This window comes from Anabrus simplex, chromosome 1 (assembly GCF_040414725.1).
Source record: "Anabrus simplex isolate iqAnaSimp1 chromosome 1, ASM4041472v1, whole genome shotgun sequence".
Taxonomy (NCBI): domain Eukaryota; kingdom Metazoa; phylum Arthropoda; class Insecta; order Orthoptera; family Tettigoniidae; genus Anabrus; species Anabrus simplex.
Window position 1 is genome coordinate 1,235,492,721 of NC_090265.1, and position 23,704 is coordinate 1,235,516,424.

At 37.7% G+C, this 23,704-nt stretch overlaps 1 protein-coding gene across 3 annotated transcripts in view; it reads right to left on the minus strand.

The window, feature by feature from the left end:
- The window catches only part of LOC136858225 (N-acetylated-alpha-linked acidic dipeptidase 2), a 277,870-nt gene that overhangs the window by 101,160 nt on the left and 153,006 nt on the right, over window positions 1-23,704 (minus strand). For all 3 annotated transcript variants that reach the window (XM_067137610.2, XM_068225454.1, XM_067137611.2), the window contains exons 4-5: window positions 21,917-22,018; window positions 6,333-6,455 (exon numbers count right to left, since the gene is read on the minus strand). In XM_067137610.2, the coding sequence (XP_066993711.2) occupies window positions 6,333-6,455; window positions 21,917-22,018 (225 nt within the window). The remainder of the gene's footprint in view (window positions 1-6,332; window positions 6,456-21,916; window positions 22,019-23,704) is intronic.

Genomic DNA, 23,704 nt, shown 5'->3' on the forward strand with positions numbered 1-23,704 from the left:
GCCAACACTCCAAACGCAGACGTTGGTGTTCTGGTGTCACTGTCAACCGACGCACGGGGCGCTAGGATCCCAATCCGGTGGATTTGAGTCATTGAGACACTGTGCGGGAACTCACAGGATGTTCTACATGTTCAGTATATGTTCGCAGATGCCGAGTGCTGAAGTTAGGGAATCCGGCAATGCTTGGCACACCATACGATGGTCCTCCCTCAGGGTGGCGTTTCTTGGTCGACTCGAACCTGCACGACATGATTGGGTGCCCTTATGTACCCAATGAGTCCAAAATGGGGCCACTGTGACATCCGATTGGCCCACATGCCTGGCAATTGCACGATACGACTAACCAGCCTCATGCAGACCCACAATGCGGCCTTTGGCAAATGCTGTCAATTGGAGGATAGGCTGTCTAACGCATCTACGAGGCATCGTGGGTGCTTTGTACTGTACGTAGTCCTCTCTGCACGTCTTGCTGAACTGTCTGACTCACAGCGGTTGACTGGTAAAAACTTATCAACAACAGGTCAGTGCCATCACAAATGCACTCTGGTGGGCGTTCTGCATATTACAGATCCTTATAAATCTAATCATTTACTCACACATCAACTGTATGCAAGTTTACTGAAATGGGATAATATTGAACCACTCCTTCTGGGTGCTTAACTTTTGTCAGGCAGTGTATTATATTTTATTATGTACAAGGGTGGATCAAAAGTAAATGGGAATTATTTTTTTAAATTTATTGCATCAACCAAACAAATACGCATATAGAGATCACTTTTCTACGTAGTGTCCTGCCTTGCATACACATTTTCTCTATCGAATTGGTACGTTTTTGATGCTGTCCTGATAGAAAGAAAAGGGATGTGTGCGGAGCCAGTTGCACACAAACTCTTCTACACTTGCATCATCATCATCAAACCGGTGTCCTCCTAGGTCTTGTTTGAGTTGTCCAAACAAATGGTAGTCACAGGGCAATAAATCTGGACTGTATGGAGGGTGTTCCAGGTGTCCAGTGAATTTTTCCCAGCTTTTCCCGCGTTAAAGCAGCAGTATGCGACCTTGCATTGTCATGGAGAAGAGTGACGTTTCGGATCGGTTGCCGGCATCGCTTGTAGCTATAAGCAGCTTTTGCTTCATCCAAAAGACGACTGTAATAGACTGCATTAATTGTCCTTTGTTCGTGAAGAAAATTCACCAACAAAATGCCCGCGGAGTCACAGAAAACGGTTGCAAGGACCTTTCCAGCAGATGGATGTGTTTTGGCCTTGACCAAACCTGCTTTGTCTCTTCGTCACCACTCTATGCTTGCTTTGACTCTGGGGTGTAATGATGCGCCCAAGTTTCATCACAAGTCACAATCCAAGCAAGAAATCCTCTCCTTCCTGCTCGTAGCAATGGAGGAGGGTTCCGTAATTTATTCCTATGGCTAAAACAATTTGCAAAATTTGTATTCGCCGATCTTCACCTATAATGTTACGAATGGCAACAATGTTGTCTACAGTGATGCTTGTTCACGGTTTCCTTTTATGAGGTTTATTTCCCACGGCTTCTCTTCCTACCACAAATTTTTTAGTCCACTCATACACTCGAGTCTGCAAAAGTGTTTTTTCCCCAAAGAGTGCGCGGAGCCATCTCAAAATTGTGGAAGGTTCGGTGCCCTCTTTTGCAAAAAATTTTATAACTATGTGTTGCGCAACAGATGTGTGCACTTCTTGCTCACTCATGGGGTACTGAAGCAGCCCAGCTCTCCACCGCCGTTCAGGGGCGCAAACCCCTTCTCCAGACACCCCCACCAACATCCTGGCAAAGCCCCACCTCAGAATTATTACTAACAGCAGTGGTACCTCTAAATTCCCGTTTATATCTGATCCACCTTTGCATATCTTAAACCATTAATTGTTATTATTATTATTATTATTATTATTATTATTATTATTATTATTATTATTATTATTATTGATATGATGAACATAAGTCTACATTTATTAACAAGAAGATATCACATTTGATGCAACTACCTGACCAGGCTGACGAGGAGTGGAGGGGATCAGTTGAAGAGGGTAGGGTTGAGGCTCTGGTCATGGAGGATTCCATTGTAAGACATGTGGGAAAAATGTGTGTTATCCAGGAATTAGGTTGAGGCAGATGTTGAAGAAAGTAGAAGAGAAGGAGGAGGAGAATTGGTAGTGTTTCACGTTGGTAGTGTTTCACGTTGGTACAAACAATGTAAAGCAAACTGGTAAGTACCAACATAGTTGGGGATGTGCAGGATCTGGTAAATGCAGCACGGGTGCTGGAAAGATGGTTATCAGTGGAATACTGTGTAGGAGGGATACTGACTGGAAGGTGATTGGGGATTTAAATGAGACTATAGAGTGGGTATGAAAGCCGTCCCCGTAGTGTAGGGGTAGCATTCCTGCCTCTTACCCGGACCTCTGGGTTCGATTCCCGGCCAGGTCAGGGATTTTTGCCTGGATCTGAGGGCTGGTTCGAGGTCCACTCAGCCTACGTGATTAGAATTGAGGAGCTATCCGACGGTGAGATAGCGGCCCGGTCTAGAAAGCCAAGAATTACGACCGAGAGGATTCGTGGTGCTGACCACATGACACTTTGTAATCTGCAGGCCTTCAGGCTGAGCAGCGGTCGCTTGGTAGGCCAAGGCCCTTCAAGGGCTGTAGTGCCATGGGGGAGGGATAGAGTGGGTATGTGGGAAACTGGGAGCGAGATTTCTAGATCCTAATAGATGGTTAGGAGATAGGGATCTGTGCTCAGATGGCCTTAACTTAAACTGCAGTGGTACGTATAAATTAGGAAATTTGTATGGAAGGGTTATAGGGAGGTACATTCAGGGAAACGGGGTGGTCTAGGGAGCGGTATAAGGGTACAGGTATCTGGAAGTCAAGTAGGGATGACATAAATATTAGTGTTGAACTGTAGAAGTATTGTAATTAATTTAATAGATATATACTTCCTAGATATTGTAATAGGAGTTGAATCATGGCTGAGAAATGATATAACGGATGCAGAAATATTATCACAGAACTGGGCTGTGTATCGTCGAGATAGGAGAGAAATGGTAGGAGGGGGAGTATTCATTCTGGTGAAAGAAGAATTTGTAAGCTACGAAAAAGTTAAAGATGACAAACATGAAAATCAAGGTGTAAGGCTCATTTCTAAAGATAATAGGCAACTTGATGTCTTTGGAGTGGAGACAGGGAAAGGGTAGTGCTGACGCTGATTAAGAATTATTTGATATTATCTGGGAAACGACATGGAAAGGAATGTGATTGTAGCGGGAGATCTGAATTTACCAAATGTCAACTGGAAATGTAATGCGAATGACGGAAACCATGACCAACAAATGGCAAATAAGTTAATATGGGAAGGGCAGCTGATTCAGAAAGTGATGTAACCAACTAGAGGGAATAATATCCTGGACATGGTGCTGGTAAAACCAGATGAACTCTATAGAGAAACTGAAGTAGTATATGGTATTAGTGATCATGAAGCTTTTTTTTTTGTTGTAATTAAAAAATAAATGTGATGGAAAGGAAGGTCTTAAAAGTAGGACTATTAGACAGTACCATATGGCTGATGAATCAGGCATGAGGGAGTTTTTAAAAAGTAACTATGATCAGTGGAAAATGGTAAACAAAAATATAAACAGACTCTGGGGTGGGTTTAAAGCAATTGTTGAGGAATGTGAAAACAGGTTTGTACCTTTAAAGGTGGTAAGCATTGGTGAAGACCCACCTTACTATAAGAGAGAAAGAGACTAAGAAGGAGGTGCAGATTGGAAAGAAATAGAATTAGAAATGGCTGTGGAAGTAAGAAGAAATTGAAGGACCTTAGTAGGAAACAATCTAGCAAAGAAGTCAGCTAAGGATAACATGACCGAGCTCGATAGCTGCAGTCGCTTAAGTGTGGCCAGTATCCAGTATTCGGGAGATAGTAGGTTCGAACCCCACTGTCGGCAGCCCTGAAGATGGTTTTCCGTGGTTTCCCATTTTCACACCAGGCAAATGCTGGGGCTGTACCTTAATCATGGCCATGGCCACTTCCTTCCCAGTCCTAGCCCTTTCCTGTCCCATCGTCGCCATAAGACATATCTGTGTCGGTGCGACGTAAAGCCAATAGAAAAATAAAAAGGATAACATAATGGCAAGCATAATTGGCAGTCATACTAATTTTAGTGAAAAATGGAAGAGTATGTATAGGTACTTTAAGGTAAAAACAGGTTCCAAGAAGGACATTCCAGGAATCATTAATGAAGAAGGGGAGTGTGTATGTGAGGATCTTCAAAAGGCAGAAGTATTCAGTCAGCAGTATGTAAAGATTGTTGGTTACAAGGATAACGTCCAGATAGAGGAGGTGATTAATGCTAAAGAAGTATTAAAATTTACATATAATAACAATGACATTTACAATAAGATACAAAAGTTGAAAACTAGAAAGACAGCTGGAATTGATAAGATTTCTGGGGATATACTAAAGATAGTGGGTTGGGAAACAGAACCATATCTGAAGTACTTATCTGATTATTGTTTAGCATGAAGGAGTTATACCGAATGAATGGAGAGTTGCTATAGCAGCCCCTGTGTAGAAAGGTAAGGGTGATAGACATAAAGCTGAAAATTACAGGCCAGTCACTTTGACATGCATTGCATGTAAGCTTTGGGAAAGCATTCTTTCTGTGTATATTATACATGTTTGCAAAATTAATAACTGGTTTGATAGAAGGCAGTTCGGGATTAGGGAAGGTTATTCCACCGAAGCTCAACTTGTAGCATCCCAGCAAGATATAGGAGATATCTCGGATACAGGAGGTCGAATGGACTGTATCGCAATTGATCTGTAAAGCATTTGATAGGGTGGATCATGGGAGACTACTGGCAAGACCCTGTAATAATTAAGAGGGGAATTCCTCAAGGCAGTATTATTGGACCTTTATGTTTTCTTATATATATAAATGATACGAGTACAGAAGTGGAATCAGAGATAAGGCTTTTTGGAGATGATGTTATTCTGTATAGAGTAATAAATAAGTTACAAGATTGTGAGCAACTGCAAAATGACCTGGATAATGCTGTAAAATGGACAGCAGGCAATGGTATGATAAACGGGGTCAAGAGTCAGGTTGCGAATTTCAAATAGGAAAAGTCCTCTCAGTTTTAATTAATGTGTTGAAGGGGTGAAAGTTCCTAATGGGGATCAATGTAAGTATCTAGGTGTCAATATAAGGAAAAATCTTCATTGGGGTAATCACATAAATGGGATAGTAAATAAAGGCTACAGATCTCTGCACATGGTTATGAGGGTGTTTAGGGGTTGTAGTCAAAATGTAAAGGAGAGGACATACAAGTCTCTGGTAAGACCCCAACTAGAGTATGGTTCCCGTGTATGGGACCCTCACCAAGATTACTTCATTCAAGAACTCGAAAAAATCCAAAGAAAAGCAGCTCCAATTGTTCTGGGTGATTTCCGACAAAAGAATAACATTACAAAAATGTTGTAAAGTTTGGGCTGGGGAGACTTGGGAGAAAGAAGACGAGCTGCTAGTCTAAGTGGTATGTTCCGAGCTGTCAGTGGAGAGATGACATGGAATGACATTAGTAGGCGAATAAGTTTGAGTGGTGTCCTTAAAAGTAGGAAAGATCACAATATGAAGATAAAGTTAGAATTCAAGAGGACAAATTGGGGCAAATATTCGTTTATAGGAAGGGGAGTTAGGGAGTGGAAGAACTTACCAAGGGAGATGTTCAATATATATCCAATTTCTTTGAAATCATTTAAGAAAAGGCTAGGAAAACAACAAATAGGGAATCTGCCACCTGGGCAACTGTCTTAGATGCAGATCAGGATTGATTGATTGATTGATTGATTGATTGATTGATTGATTGAAAAATAACTATACACTTTACATTCTTCTAAAGAGGAAAAAAAAGACATTTATGAACTTTTTATCACTGAGCTCCAATGTTTTGTTTAGAATTGTCTCAATCATCAATACCATTACTACATTCATTATTTCCTTTCAAATGTATTGATGTGCTATTAATGTTATTAAGTGTTTTGTGCTGATGACGGCTCCAAGAGCCAAAACATATGCACTTTTGTTAGATAAATAATATATTTAGATTATATTGTGTATTGATTAGGTGGTTAATCTATTATAAATTTTCTCAAGTTATACAGTCAATATGGACCAATATGAGAATTATTACTTGTAATGATTTAATGTTACCATTTTATGCAGATGAGATACAAAAGATACATACACTATCATTAAAACACTAAATTATATTAAGTTGAATTATGTATTATTAGCATACCAAATTGACTGGAGAAACTCTCCCTAGTCTTGCCAGCACAATGAGATCTTTCACATTAATTTCCAGCTTCTTCAGGTACTCGTAATCACTATCTTGTCCAAAATTTATGTATACCACAGCACCCTGGGAGTAGAAAAGCAAGTGTAAAATATGATACAAGATAGTAAATTCTGTTCTGCAGTGCTGTACTGTAAATTCTCACAAATGAAATGCTACTACAAGCAACACAAGAATAATTACAGCTCTCACTGAAAATAATGAAAAATGAAGACGGCAGTAGTCTGAGTTATGATACACATGTCACCCCATACTATCACACTATTTCATGGCTGAAACCTGACAAACGACGAATGTATCACATACTGATACAGATATACAGACTGCTCTCTGAAGACAGAATACTATACATTTCATCCCAGCTTAAGTATTTGTCCTCCTTTCACAGCAGTAATACCGCTCTGGTTCCTCCCTTTCTATGCCTGTTCACCGCTTCTCCATGTACAACAACTCCTTTGTTGTGGCGGGTTCTAGACTTTGGAATTCCCTGCCTGTCAGTGTCAGAAATTCCACTTCATTAATTAAATTTAAGACTGCTTGCCGAGACTACCTGCTGAATGCAGCTGACTAACTTGTATGACTGGAAAGAATGAATGATCGTATGAATGTGAGTTAGAAAAGTGTAAGGTATTTTTGTGTAGGTTATTATATAATATGTACTCAAACTCTGCTCTCAATGATGTGTACAGTGGTTAAGTGTAAGAGAGGGCCAAGAGCCCTAACTTCGCCACCTACAAAGGCATGATAGATAAATATATAAATAAATAAATAAATAAATAAATTCCAAGTGTACTAAACCTTTAAAATCATATGTTTTGGGAAGGCAAGGAAATCAATAAACAATTTATGTAAACAAAAATACCAACAAAATATAGTCACAATTGGATTGGTGCAATAGTTCAAGCTGTGAGTACTACTTATGTGTAACTTGGCATACAAGTTTTATTATTAATTTACATACTGAGTGAGCTGGCCATGCAGTTAGGATCACACAGCTGAGAGCTTGCTTTTGGGTGATAGTGGGTTCGAATCCCACTGTCAGCAGCCCTGAAGATTGTTTTCCATGGTTTCCCATTTTCATACCAGGCAAATTCAATTAAATCAGTAAAAGTAAATTTCCACCTGTTTTATACTATATATTTGCTTTAAGCAAATGAATTATTTGTAGTTCATTTTTCATTCCTTAGGAACATCTTCAGCTACATTACATTGTACAGGTGAAATTACAAAGGATTTTCTTCTTCTAAAAAAATATCTTAAAAAGTACCTTGTTATGCGTAAAACAATATTAATTTAAAAAATATAAAAATAATTAAAATATGTCAGCAGGGTTGAGTGGAGCGGTGAAATGGGAAGGGAAGATGGATCTACTTATGTTCTAGCCTATTCTAAAACAATTTCTATTCACTTGAACACAAGTTAAAATTTTTTGGTAGTGTACAGCACTTTTGTTCATCTGTGATATGTATGTTTTTCCTAGTTGTTCATTTTTTAAAAGTTTTTAAAATATAAATTTTTCATGTCTATGTTTAGTTTTAATTTTTTAAACTGTTCTGTTCAGCTGCTCTTCTTTTCTGAGGCGAGTATTGTCGTTTGATATAATTTGGTGAAAATGGGTCTCTTGAATTTTGTTTATTAAGGGAATTTTGTTTATTAAGCGATGGAAAGCCGCATCAGTTGCCACTAGACCCCTCCAAGGACACAGTAGGTTGCCGACATAAGATTTTGGGGAAACTTTTTCATAACAATAAGACAGCAATCAGCTTCAGGGGATCCCTTAACAAACAAAATTCAAGAGACCTATCTTCACCAAATTAAATCGAACAACAATACTCACCTTAGAAAAGAGGAGCAACTGAAGAGAACAGTTTTTTAATTAAAAAGGAATATCAACATGAAAAATTAATTTTTCAAAAGCTTTTTATAAAATGAACAACTAGGAAACACACACGCATCACACATGAATAAAAGTGCTGTATACTAACAAAAAATGTTAACATCTGTTCAAGTTAATAGGAATTGCTTTAAAATAGGTTAGAACATAAGATCCATCTTCCCTTCCAATTTCACTCCCCCACTTTTATCTTTTAAGCATAACAAGGTACTTTTTAAGATGTTTTTTGAGAAAAAGAAAATCCTTCATAATTTCACCTATGCAATGTAATGTAGCTGAAGATGTTCCAAAGGAATGAAATGTGTGTTTGTTGGGCATTCAGCCCAAAAGCTGGTTTGATCCTCTACAGCTCCGCCAAAAGCTGTCATAGATAGCCTAGGCATCACTGAAGAGGCATACTAGGGAAATGGAGAGTGAGGTACTTTCCCATTGCTTTCCTCACTGAGCCAGAAGTTGGTGTTATATATTAGTCTGCCAAGCCCACTGAAATGCATGCACCAACCAACTCTATGAACGACATTTTCACATCATTCATTACAGGGACTGACTGCATGAAACATGTACTATAAATAATTAATTTGCTTAAAGCAAATATATAGTATTAAGCCGGTGGAAATTTACTTTTATTGTTAAATAATATTTGATATGGGAAATAAAGCTGATTTCTGGAAAATCAGGCAAATGCCGGAGGCTATACCTTAATGAACGCTATGGCCACTACCTTTCCAATCCAAGCCCTTTCCCATTCTTCTGTCGCCAAAAACCTTCAATGTAGCGTGACGTTAATGAAGTTGCAAGAACACACAGAAAAGTATAATCCAATCTTTACATTCATAATGTTAATAGTATGTGGATTACATTTTACGAGATTTTCAGAATCCACTATAACAAAGCCTATCATGTGAAAAAGAAGGTTGAGGGAAAAAAACATTTTGTAGGTAGGTTATAATCATCAGAACTGAACTACATTCAAGAGAAGATTAAAGCAGCATATGAGACTTTCGAGTCAACCAATTCAGAATATCATTACAATGAGTACAAATTCCTCAAAGCTCCCTGTAGACTCTTACTAAATTAAAAGCTGAAAATGTTTCTAGAAAGCAAACAAAATCCAGTAATCTGACTAAATTTCCAAAAAAAAATTTAACTCAAATAAGAAAGGGAGATGAACTTTACAACAACATTTCTAAAAGTGAATATCTTTAGAAAGGAACTATTCTACAATTACGCACCCACAAGAAGTGTATATTACTTTCAGTAAATTCCTTGATAATGTCACTAATGGAACTAGTGAAATCCACAACCTACCTAGACTAGGTAAATCAGGTTAATTATTACAATCAGCCATTGACAGCCTAGGAAATTCTCCTTCAACTGGGTCTCTTCAAAATTATTATCCACTGCAAATGATACATGTTATTACTTGGTAAAAAGAGAGGGAATCAATGGTACAAAATCTTAATGCATCCTTAAAACACAATACAAGTTTTTTTTACTTCCAAATTCCTTATGGTGAATCCTCACAAAACTAATGTAGTGAACTACGATTTTGAAAGGGATTGCAATGATGATATAAGTATTCAGTTACATGACACATAACTTCAAAGAACAATCTGAACTAAAGCATTGATAAAACGGGTAATATTGAAATAGCTAAATTTTGCGTATATCTGATTCATTTAGCGCTGTTTATATAGTGGTGTTTAGTGCTTGTTGGTAGAAATTGGGAGTAGTGATATTTATTTAAATATTGTAACAAGTAATTCAGTTGGTCTTCAGTAAATTACGTTTTCTAGGTTAAGTAGGCTAGCTAGGTGTACCTTGTTTCGATTTTAGGTTTAGGAAATACTTTAGGTAATAATATTAACTTTAAAAATAATTGTAAATATCTGTAGGTTCGTTGGTTATACTTACAAAGGCAGATTATCATAAGGAATAGTACCGTAACTTCTGCAGCAACTTCTCCGGTATTTCGTATAGATATCCGTTCAAACTATCGCAAAGGTAATAATTTACTACATAAAAAAAACACGATAGGCCTGTAAACTTCCATTTAAAAAGAAGTTAAAGAGATTACATGGTAATAGTTAACAGTCGTATTGTTATTGATTATTGTCGCTCCTCATATTCAAATATTGCATTGTTGGCTACAGTCCTGAAAAAAGGGTGTAGAGTAGTCAAGTAAATATAAATAAAAATCAGCTGACCTTGTATTCCATTCATTTGTACTTCTAAGTAGGTAGTTAAAGTATCCGTAATTTATATTTCGCTCCCTCGATCTTTCAGTATTTATGAGCGGTTAGCTAATAATAATAATAATAATAATAATAATAATAATAAAGTTCATATATCCCAGTAATTGCAGTTCAAGTCCCTGGAGTAGTAGTAGTAGTTTTGATAGAAATATTTGAGAAATTATTGTAAACAACCTCGTATTTTTCAGCAGGCCTAATTAAGGACACTTTTTTCTCCGTCCCGTGGAGTAGGGAAAATAATAGTACCGGTAATCCACCAGCTGTAATAATCACATAACCACATTTCAGTAGAATTGTAGTGAAGATAAGGTATAATATATCGTCCCTGCTCTGGCAAACTAGCGAAACTGACAAACTAAGGAATCTGTATTTCTGAAGTTCTGGTCTAGATTTTATTATTTATATATTGTCTACCCTCTGACAAAGTCTCGCATCTGCAGCTCATTCTGTATGCCTAACACATAAAACCAATAATTAAATATAAAAATTGATTTGACATGAGTAATCACAACTTCTTTCAGCTCTCCTAACCTTTTGACAATTTTCAGATTCGTTAGTTTGCCAGAGCAGGGACGATATTAGATAGTATCTTGCCAGTTATATTCATGTTTTTCTTCGTGTACGGCAAACCTTTTGATACTTAAGCATTTAACCAAACGCAGTGTAGTGTAGTGTAGATACATTGTAGTATAGATACAGTACATTTAGATAGTGCCGTATCTTGCCTGCTATATTCGTGTGTTATTTTTCGTGTGTATCTATTAGACCGTAATACTAATAATAATTTGTTTAAGCATTTAGCTTCGTTGGTAATCTTTGAGTACAGTAGTTCTTGCAAATTTCATTTCTGTTGTGCTTAGTTTAGTGACATACGGTACGGTACCGGTATCGCAATTAGGATACGTCTGAAAGTAGTTTAAAATTACTGTAGTGTACTGTACAGTAGTATACGAGTAATATCCTATTAGAATTAAGTGTGATTATTTTATTATTGTAAAATATTTGTGTAGCACTGGTGTAGTAGAGGTATCCGTAGAAACTCTTACTAAAATACTGTTGTTGTAATTAGAATAGGCTTAATTGCAGTTTGGAATTGTGTAGTTCTTGTGTAGGCTATTACTTTCGATATTCAGTAATTAACAGCAGTTTTTATCCTGTCAGGGGTTGTAGGATAAAAAAAAATAGAGCACGACTAAGTAGTATTGTAGTGTAGTCGTATATTAATTACCTTATTGTTGTGTACTATCCCAGACAATATATCCCTCCGTTCATTTATTTTTTGCAAATAAGTTATTTTATTTTTAATTTCATTTTCCCCCCCGTAAAGAATGGCTAAGGAGCGCGAGTGTAGTTACTGTGGGTGTGGCGAGGCATTGAGGGGTATGAAGGAGGAGTTGGAAAGTTTGAGGGAGATAATTAGGATTCTCACAGAAGACAGGAAGGAAGATAGGACTCCCACAAACAACGTACAGGTTACAGTAGGTGTACAAGAGGGAGGGGTAGGAGAGGGAGGAGTTGTAGAAGACAGGTGGTCTAACGTTCTAAGGGGAAGGAGATTGCAGGCTAAGAGCTCTATTCAGGATCAAATTTCAGGACAGGTGTCTGTGCGAAATCGGTACGAGTCACTCCAGGTAGAACAACAGAGGGAAGATGAGGAACAGGGAACTGTTGCTGAGATGTGTGGAAGTAGGAGGAAGGGAAAAGGTAGGAAAGGAAAATGTAGAGTAGAGGATAGGAAAAGACAGGTGAAACAGGGTCATGGGAAGGAGAAAAGGGAGGAGGAAGTAGCTTCTGCAGTTATCAGGAAAGATAGGGCTGACCAGGAGGGGAGGGGATCAAACGAGGTGGGTAGGGTTGAGGCTCTGGTCATGGGGGATTCCATCGTTAGACACGTGGGGAAAGTGTGTGGAGGAAAGGGTACCAGGGTAGAGTGTTATCCAGGAATTAGGTTGAGGCAGATGTTGAGGAAAGTAGAAGAGAGGGAAGAGGGGAAGGAGAAGGTGGTAGTGTTTCACGTTGGTACCAACAACGTAAGGCAAGCTGATATAAGTACCAACATAGTTGGAGATGTGTGGGATCTGGTAAATGCAGCACGGGTGAAGTTTAAGAAAGCGGAGATTGTTATTAGTGGAATACTGTGTAGAAGGGATACTGACTGGAGGGTGATTGGGGATTTAAATGAGACTATGGAGTGGGTATGTGGGAAACTGGGAGTGAAATTTCTAGATCCTAAAGGGTGGGTAGGAGATAGGGATCTGTGCTCAGATGGCCTTCATTTAAACCGCAGTGGTACGTATAAGTTAGGAAATTTGTTTGGAAGGGTAATAGGGAGGTACATTCAGGGAAACGGGATGGCCTAGGGAGCGGTGATAAGGGAACAGGGAACTGGAAATCAAGTAGGGATGACATAAAAATTGTTAGTGTTGAACTGTAGAAGTATTGTAAGGAAAGGAATAGAATTAAGTAATTTAATAGATATATATTTACCAGATATTGTAATAGGAGTTGAATCATGACTGAGAAATGATATAATGGATGCAGAAATTTTCTCACGGCACTGGAGTGTGTATCATAGAGATACGATAGGAAGGGTGGGAGGGGGAGTGTTCATTCTGGTGAAAGAAGAATTTGTAAGCTACGAAAAAGTTAAAGATGAGACACATGAAATTCTAGGTGTAAGGCTCATTTCTAAAGATAATAGGCAACTTGATATATTTGGAGTGTACAGATCGGGAAAGGGTAGCACTGACGAAGATTCGGAATTATTTGATAGGATAGTCAGCTATGTGGGAAACTACATGGAAAGAAATGTGATTGTAGCGGGAGATCTGAATTTGCCAGATGTCAATTGGGAAGGAAATGCGAACGACAGGAAGCATGACCAACAAATGGCAAATAAGTTAATATGGGAAGGACAGCTGATTCAGAAAGTGATGGAACCAACCAGAGGGAAAAATATCCTGGATGTCCTGCTGATAAAACCAGATGAGCTCTATAGGGAAACTGAAGTAATAGATGGTATTAGTGATCATGAAGCTGTTTTTGTGGTAGTTAAAAATAAATGTGATAGAAAGGAAGGTCTTAAAAGTAGGACTGTTAGGCAGTACCATATGACTGATAAAGCAGGCATGAGGCAGTTTCTAAAAAGTAACTATGATCGGTGGAAAACGGTAAATAAAAATGTACACAGACTCTGGGATGGGTTTAAAGAAATTGTTGAGGAATGCGAAAACAGGTTTGTACCATTAAGGGTGGTAAGGAATCGTAAAGACCCGCCTTATTATAATAGAGAAATAAAGAGACTAAGAAGGAGGTGCAGACTGGAAAGAAATAGAGTTAGAAATGGCTGTGGAAGTAAGGAGAAATTGAAGGAACTTACTAGAAAATTGAATCTAGCAAAGAAGGCAGCTAAGGAAAACATGATGGCAAGCATAATTGGCAGACATACGAATTTTAGTGAAAAATGGAAGGGTATGTATAGGTATTTTAAGGCAGAAACAGGTTCCAAGAAGGACATTCCAGGAATAATTAATGAACAAGGGGAGTGTGTATGTGAGGATCTTCAAAAGGCAGAAATATTCAGTCAGCAGTATGTAAAGATTGTTGGTTACAAGGATAATGTCGAGATAGAGGAGGAGACTAAAGCCAAAGAAGTAATAATATTTACGTATGATAACAATGACATTTACAATAAGATACAAAAGTTGAAAACTAGAAAAGCGACTGGAACTGATCAGATTTCTGGGGATATACTAAAGACAATGGGTTGGGATATAGTACCATATCTGAAGTACTTATTTGATTATTGTTTGGTCGGAGGAGCTATACCAGATGAATGGAGAGTTGCTATAGTTGCCCCTGCATATAAAGGTAAGGGTGATAGACATAAAGCTGAAAATTACAGGCCAGTAAGTTTGACATGCATTGTATGTAAGCTTTGGGAAGGCATTCTTTCTGATTATATTAGACATATTTGTGAAATTAATAACTGGTTCGATAGAAGGCAATTCGGTTTTAGGAAAGGTTATTCCACCGAAACTCAACTTGTAGGATTCCAGCAAGATATAGCAGATATCTTGGATTCTGGAGGTCAAATGGACTGTATCGCGATTGACCTGTCTAAAGCATTTGATAGGGTGGATCATGGGAGACTACTGGCAAAAATGAGTGCAATTGGACTAGACAAAAGAGTGAGTGAATGGGTTGCTATATTTCTAGAAAATAGATCTCAGAGAATTACAGTAGGTGAAGCTTTATCTGACCCTGTAATAATTAAGAGGGGAATTCCTCAAGGCAGTATTATCGGACCTTTATGTTTTCTTATATATATATAAATGATATATGTAAAGGAGTGGAATCGGAGGTAAGGCTTTTTGCAGATGATGTTATTCTCTATAGAGTGATAAGTAAGTTAGAAGATTGTGAGCAACTGCAACATGACCTCGAAAATGTTGTGAGATGGACAGCAGGCAATGGTATGTTGATAAACGGGGTTAAAAGTCAGGTTGTGAGTTTCACAAATAGGATAAGTCCTCTCAGTTTTAATTACTGCGTTGATGGGGTGAAAGTTCCTTTTGGGGATCATTGTAAGTATCTAGGTGTTAATATAAGGAAAGATCTTCATTGGGGTAATCACATAAATGGGATTGTAAATAAAGGGTACAGATCTCTGCACATGGTTATGAGGGTGTTTAGGGGTTGTAGTAAGGATGTAAAGGAGAGGGCATATAAGTCTCTGGTAAGACCCCAACTAGAGTATGGTTCCAGTGTATGGGACCCTCACCAGGATTACCTGATTCAAGAACTGGAAAAAATCCAAAGAAAAGCAGCTCGATTTGTTCTGGGTGATTTCCGACAAAAGAGTAGTGTTACAAAAATGTTGCAATGTTTGGGTTGGGAAGAATTGAGAGAAAGAAGAAGAGCTGCTCAACTAAGTGGTATGTTCCGAGCTATCAGCGGAGAGATGGCGTGGAATGACATTAGTAGACGAATAAGTTTGAATGGCGTTTATAAAAGTAGGAATGATCACAATATGAAGATAAAGTTGGAATTCAAGAGGACAAACTGGGGCAAATATTCATTTATAGGAAGGGGAGTTAGGGACTGGAATAACTTACCAAGGGAGATGTTCAATAAATTTCCAATTTCCTTGAAATCATTACGAAAAGGCTAGGAAAACAACAAATAGGGAATCTGCCATCTGGGCGACTGCCCTAAATGCAGGTCAGTATTGATTGATTGATTGATTGATTGATTGATTGATTGATTGATTGATTGATTGATTGATGCAGGCTATCAAAGATTGTGGATACAAATTTTTCACTAACAGTGTACTATGAAGTAATATACCCTCACTTGAGCTACAGGATAGTTATCTGCGCTTGTGTTGCAAGTGAATATTTTGAACAACTTATTCCACAAAAGAAAGCTCTAAGGATCATCTTTTGCATTCCAAATCAAAGAACTTGCAAACATTCTTTCATAACTCATAATATTATGGCATTTTCTTGCATATATATGTACAAATATACTATTCTGTTTATTAAACGCAATAAAATATTGACTATAAGTAACAGTGAGGTCCACTATTATAACATGAGACATACGAATGATTACCGCACGGGTTTCCACTGCACTAAAAAGATGGACCATAGTCCATATGTGAAGGGTATGATACTCTATAACAGGGGTGGCCACTAATTTTAATTCTGGGAGCCGCAAAATTAGGAGCCAAAATTGGGAGCATGTTTAGAAAATGGTTCCTAAAATGAAGACAAGTTTTCATTTTATAACAAATGAAGAACAGTTATTTTCTACACTACACAGAACATTATTGTTCAGGTACACACCAAGGAATGAGATTTTACTTCTGAGAAGTGCTTTTTCGAGTGTTCATTTTTGCTGTTAGTTTTTTGAAATCTGGCTGATAATTGATAAGCGCAGTTCGCATAAGTTCACTTAAATGTTCATTAGTTAGTTCAGATCGATATTACTCGCCTTGATCTTTGACAATGTTATTTGACACAGAAGACACATGGGCTTACCGTTTCTTTCTAAAAAAACAAATTCTTCCTCCCAGTCGGTATTAAGAGCTCGATTCTGCTCTTCGTATTTACGCTTCTTAGACAGCATCGCAACTGTTCGGACATCAGGCCACAACTGTACTGAAACAGCACACAGAAAACTGTCGGCACTCACTACTGCCTATACGTGAACGCGACTGGCTTCACCTCACGACACTGACTCACTGACACACTCCCGCTCAAAGCACTATCTAACGGAAGGCCCCGGAACTATATTCACCTCCTATCTCTCACCACTGTCGTACAGCGCTAATAACGTTAAGCCGCACATCGCTGCTACTGACTGCTGCCGACCCCGAGATATTGTTAAATTCCATTAATTATATAATTTAATTTTACTCTAAGGTTGGTGTCAAGAGCCGTACGAGACTGACTCAAGAGCCGCATGCGGCTCGCGAGCCTCGTTGTGGCCAGCCCTGCTCTATAACAAACTGCCTACGGGTATCAAAAATTTGAATCGTAAAGTTTCAAAAGTCATTAAAAGATCACTTAATTAACAGGTGTCTGTATTTCATAAATGAAGTAAATCAATGTGTGGTTTTCATTGGTATATAAATTCATCATCATCATCATCATCATCATCATCAATGTCCCACTCCAGTCACCCAGGTGTGGTTAACAAGCCTCCTCCATTCCTTTCTGTCCTTCCACTTTTCCTCCTCCATTACCTCCGCCACATCCAATCCAGCTTCTCTAATGTCCTTCCAAATCTGATCCATCCACCTTCTTCTCGGTCTTCGAACTGGTTTCTTTCCCTTCTTTTCTTAGTTTAAATGCTATTTGTTCGGGGCGTCGAAGCATGTGGATCTTTTGCCCCTATTGGCACTATATTGTATGAACCTGCATGTAAGAATGGTGGTAGTGTGGAATTTTGTGTGTGAGGAAAGGAAGATTAAGGACGTCACAAACACCCAGTCCCCAGGCCAAGGATATTAATCATTACAATTTAAAAACCCTGACCCGGCCAGGAATCGAACCCGGGGCCACTGGATGACAGGTGGATGTGTTGCCTCCTACACCGCGGGGCCGGACTTTCTTTCCCTTAACTTCTCTTTCCAATTCCTTTCTTGCTACCTGTTCCTTTCCCATTCTTTTTATTTGTCCGAACCATCTCAGTCTTGCTTTCTGTATCTTCTGTACAAACTGTTCTATATTTAGCTCTTCTCTGATTTTAATATTTTGAATTCTCTCTCGTCTTGTCTTTTTAACTGATGTTCTTAAAAATTTCATTTCTACTGCTTGGATCTTACTGTCTTGTCTCTTATTAGTTACCAACGTTTCTAGTCCATATGTTACAATTGGTATGAAATACTGTTTATATAATGTTAATTTTGTTCTCTTGGGTACTTTGTCATCCCATAAAAGCTCTCTGACTTGATGATAAAATGTTGTACTTTTACATAGTCTGTTATTAATTTCAGGGTTGATTTCATTACGTCCATTAATAATGCTACCCAAATATAAACTGTTCTACATTCTCTAACTGTTCTCTGTCTATGTTCACTTGGCTTCTCGTTTTCTATTTTACATAGTGCATGACTACAGTTTTCTTTTTACTATTTACTATTCCAAACGCCTTCAGATTTTCATTCAAAATGTTCAGTCTCTTTTGTACTTCCCTTTCTCCCTTTCCCCAAATCACTACATCATCTACAAATACCAAAGCATTCACTTCATCACTACTGATACACTGTTTTACACGTTTTATGATTTCATCCATCAATATAATCAACAATAATGGCGATAGTGCACTTCTTTGCTTGAGACCTTTTTTTGTATAAAATGTTTCAGAGTCACCACTCCCCACTTGTACACTGTACACTGCTTTTACTTTCAAGATACATTTTTATCTTGTTAATTAATGATTTTGGTACATTCCTTTTCAGTAGGCATTCCCATACATGTTTTCCCTTAACTGTATCAAAGTTTTTCCAAATCCAAAAATACAAAGATGATTTCCTTGTTCCTTTCCAGACGTTTTTCCAAATCCAAAAATACAAAGATGATTTCCTTGTTCCTTTCCAGACGTTTTTCCATTATCGTTCGCACTGTAAATATCAAGCCTATTGTTGATCTATTTGGTCTAAAGCCATATTGTTCTTTCCCTAACTGTGTTTTTATTATATCCCTCAGCCTTTTTCTATGACTTTCCCCATTATTTTTAGCCCATGTGATAAAAGGGTTATACCTCTATAATTTTCACATTTCTTCCTATTTCCTTTTTTGAACTATGGTACAATGCTTCCTTGTTGCCAATCTTCAGGTATCCTTTCATCCTTCCATATGGCATTGAGGGCTCGGTATAGTCCAATGCTTCCTGCTGCTTTAATCATATCAGCATTGAATTTGTCTTTTCCACTTGCTTTACCTTTGGTCATTGCTTTTACTGCCCTTTCAAGTTCGAACCATGTTATCGGGTTCTCTTCCTTTTCTCCATCTATTATTTCCATTTTCTTATGATCCATCTTCTCTCTCTAATGCCTTGATTTTTTCTTGATTTATTCTTTTTGATTTTATTACACTGTATAATAGTTTCTGATTTCTTCGACTATCTTGCTCAATTTTGTTGGTAAAATCCCCTCAACATCTCTCCTTTTCTTCCTTGATACTCCTCTTTACTTGTAGTTTCAATCTTTTGTATTCCACATGTAACCTTTCTATCTTATTCTCACCCCTCTGATGCGATTTTTGCTTTTCCTTATCCATTTCTTTGTTCACCTTGTTCCTTTCTTCTATTTCTTTTTTTATTTTGTGCGTCCACCACAGTGTCTCCTTTCCCTTAACCCTTGTTTTTGTTTTCCCGCATACCTCAAATAGCTTCCACAAATGTCAGTCTTAAATTGTCCCACTCTTTTTCTCCGGTTTGTATTTCCGTGTTAGGCAACTTCCTTTTTATACAATCTTGGAATGCCATTCTTTTATCCTCCTCCTCCAATTCCCAAATCCTGATCTTTGGTTTCTTCAATAAATTTTAGAGATTTTTACTTGTTTTAATTCCACAATTAATAATCTATGTTTTTTTTTTTTTTTGCTTTACGTCGCACCGGCACAGATAGGTCTTACGGCGACGATGGGACAGGAAAGGGCTAGGAGTTGGAAGGAAGCGGCCGTGGCCTTAATTAAGGTACAGCCCCAGCATTTGCCTGGTGTGAAAATGGGAAACCACGGCAAACCATTTTCAGGGCTGCCGACAGTAGGGTTCGAACCTACTATCTCCCGAATACTGGATACTGGCCGCACTTAAGCGACCAATCTATGATCACCCTCCATACTTTCACTGGGGATTATCTTCGTATTCATGATGTTATCTTCTCCATTCTTGGTCTCTAAATATAAAAAATCGATGAGTGTTCCATACTGTCCATCCCAAATGTATTGGCTGATCTTATGGTTATTCCTCTTCATAAACCATGTGTTCTTTATTATAATGTTATTTCTGATACAAAAGTCCAACAGTTTCTCTCCATCTTAATTTCTATCGCCATACCCATGTGGGACCAGAACATTCTCATATCCCATTCTATCAGTTCCCACATGAGCATTCAGCTCTCCCATTATCATTATCCCATCTCCAACAACATGCGTTTCCAGTTCATTGAGGAACTCTTCTTTTTCTTCCACGCTACATCCTGTCTGTGGAGCATACATCTGTACTATCTTCAGTAGTTCCTTGTTTACATGTATGTGCATTATTATAATTCTTTCATTTACATACTCAACTTCAGCTATTGGTTCAACATTCTGATTCACTACAAATCCCTCTCCATTTCTTTTCTCTTTACTGTTACCCATCCAGTACAAGGTGTACCCCTTTCTTAGTTTCTTCATTCCTTTCCCTTTCCATTTTACTTCACTTAATCCCAGGATGTTGAGTTTTCGACTCTCCATTAGGTCAATCAATTCATTTTCCTTCCCGTTCATTGTTAAAATATTTATTGCTCCAAATGAGGTTTTGTTCTCTGATCTAACACTTGCACGAACATAAGCATTACCATCACACTGCACAACTGTAGCCAGAGACTTGTCAATTCCATTTCCATTTTTAAACTTCCATCCGAGGCTTGTATTATAGTTGAAAGCAAGTACAAATTTACTCATCTGCTGACCTGCCAGGCCTAATGCAACTAAGGATTTTTTTGGGGGGTTTACTTCCTTAGGCTTTGAAGATCCCTCTTCTCCACAAGGCAGTGGTTTCCTCTTCTAATTTTCCCCAGAGAGGATGGGTTGCCTCATCCACCATCTTCGCCATTCCGAAGGTCTCCTTCTCTGCCTAAGATGCTGTTAAGGCCTTCACCCGTACCCCTGAGCATTGGTTCCACGTTATACCCTGTGACACTGAGTCCCTACCTGAACTTCGGTTTCCTTCACACCGGCCTACTGATTTGGAGGATACCCACACCCGCAACGTGGATGCGCCAGACAAGAATTACTCAAGTGAAGGGTAGGGAAGATGACCCTATGTCCCTTGAGCCGGGTTAATGATTGTGTATGATGCCACAACCAAATAAATTAGAAGATAAATATTTTGTTTAATATAGGATATAGCTTGACATCTGTCAACTGTAAAGTTCTATAGACAATAAATAAAAATTGAAATGAATTGAATGTTACTGTTACCATATGGGTTTTACATTCCACTAACAACTTTTATGGTTTTCGGAGATGTCAAGGTGCTGGAATTTTGTCCTGCAGGAGTTCCTTATCATGCCAATAAACAACACGAGACTGATGAATCTAAGAACTCTCTAATACCACTGGATTGAGCTGGGATCGAACCTGCCAATGGATTCTACTGATTTATCAATTCGTTCGTGCACTAACTTCCTTTTGTCACATAGTTTTAACTTACTTGCCAGAGTCTTCATTTTCAGTTTTCCAGGCCAATTTCTAAGACAAATTATTTCTCCTCTAATGATTTATAAGTTTGAGAAGGCTAGTTTGTTCTTTAATTAGCCACCGTTTATACATACTTGTTCTATTTCCCAATCAATTTCCCTTGTTTTTGGGAAGGGTATCAGAATTCTTAAGGCCTAATTGACCAAAATAATTGTTTGACTTTAATCCTACATGCCTACACTATTTTTTATAGTAAGCAGTCAATAAATATGCTGCCATTCAAAGTAACTATGTAGTAGTTCCCAGTCAATCTTTTAGTGACATACTCTTTACATGGTTTTCACCAAAATGACCATCATATCAGACTGAAAAATCCTCCAATAAACTAAGAGACATAATATGTTCTCTTATGAAACAGCTTCAGGATACAGAGAACATGCATGATTAAGGCCTTCTTACCTCGATAAAACATGAAACATTTAAACCTTCTGGTGTTGAAAAATAGGCACTTTCATTGTTGTAAAATGATTCCACATATTTACTTCTGTCCATTATTGAAACCTGAAAATCAAACATACTGATTTAAGTTCAGATTAATTTAGACTGACGGACTTTCAAGGAAGGAGCATATATGACAGGCTAGTGTGAGTAGATGGAGCAACAGAAAGGATAAATAGGAAAACATAAAATAATAAGGATAAACTTTACATCTTCATGCACTGTTATCTTCACAGATATCCATCCCAGTTCCTTTCCAGTCTGCTTCTTCTCAGCCTCCCATGAACTCAAATAAAAAATTGCTGAGTGGACAGCACTAGTCAGAAAAGAACCAACCATCCTGGAGTATATACTGAGAAAATTGAAGTCAAAGTTAAACCAATCACTCGTTTGTATTGAAATTAAGTGAATAAAGATAGTTCTTATAATGGAATCAATGGCTGAATATAACAGTGTCCATTTTTTATAAAGCTGAAAGTAGTAATTACCTGATTCTTATTTCCTGAAATGAAAATGCTGCATTTAATACAGATGTTTTTAAAACAAGAATATGATACTTAATAAGGAACAAATTTAGGACTGGTTCCTTTTGCTGAAAATTTTTTAAAAATAATTTTGAAGGCTGGTTATTTTCTGTTTAATACTGGCAAACTCTTCTTTCTTGGAAATTTCTTCTGAATGTATTTCTACAGATTCTAAAACACTAATATTGTAAGGCATGCAAGAAGAAAGTAGGTAGTGAAAAAATGTATGAAGTATTGCAGCATATAAACACATGCAAACACAAGGAGTCAGTCACTAGGAAAATGTAATATGAATACTGCTATGCAAAAACAGATTGTGGAGTGTTTCAGGAGTAGGCTAACACAGTTTTCCTCAGACCTCTGTCAGGCCTTTCTAGCAGCAGATATTCCTATTTAAAGTAATAAACTTCATGGTTGGGTTCCGTATTGAGTTAAGACTTAACTTAAAAAAGAGTACAAAATTTTATTGTTCCACCTTCTCAATACTTAAAATCATTTAACATTTATCAAAACATTACAATATAATAATAACAGGTACTAGTTTCGGTCCGTTTTTTGGACCATCATCAGCCTAGCCAAAATTACAAGCAAAAGACATAATCTAAAAATGAAGTGATGTGGAGGAACGCATGTATAACGTTTTTACTTTTGTATGTCATTCCATCACCATCCCATCCCCTTGTTCATCCACATCACTTCATTTTTAGATTATGTCTTTTGCTTGTAATTTTGGCTAGACTGATGATGGTCCAAAAAACGGACCAAAACTAGTACCTGTTATTATTATATTGTAATGTTTTGATAAACGTTAAATGATTTTAAGTATTGAGAAGGTGGAACAATAAAATTTTGTACTCTTTAGATATTCCTATGTTTAAGACTGTTTAAGCTCAACAGTCCAACACTCATAAATTTCCTTCACAAATATACCAATGAACATATTCCAGATGAAAGTACTTTATGCAAAACTTATGTCAGCCAGTGCCATGTGAAAGTAATGTCAATATTCAGAATCCTTCGAAATTAATACGTGCAGGTTAATGTTGACGAAACAATAGGCTCTGAAGGTCGATTCGTAATGAATAGGGTAGTTGGAGTCCTTAGTAAAGAACAGCCCACTATCCCATATCCTCTTAATGTAGGACAGCTACAGATCACAAACAACACAACAGTAACTCAGTTTGTCATTGATTCAATGAAACTATTGTGGCCTGATGGCATTAGA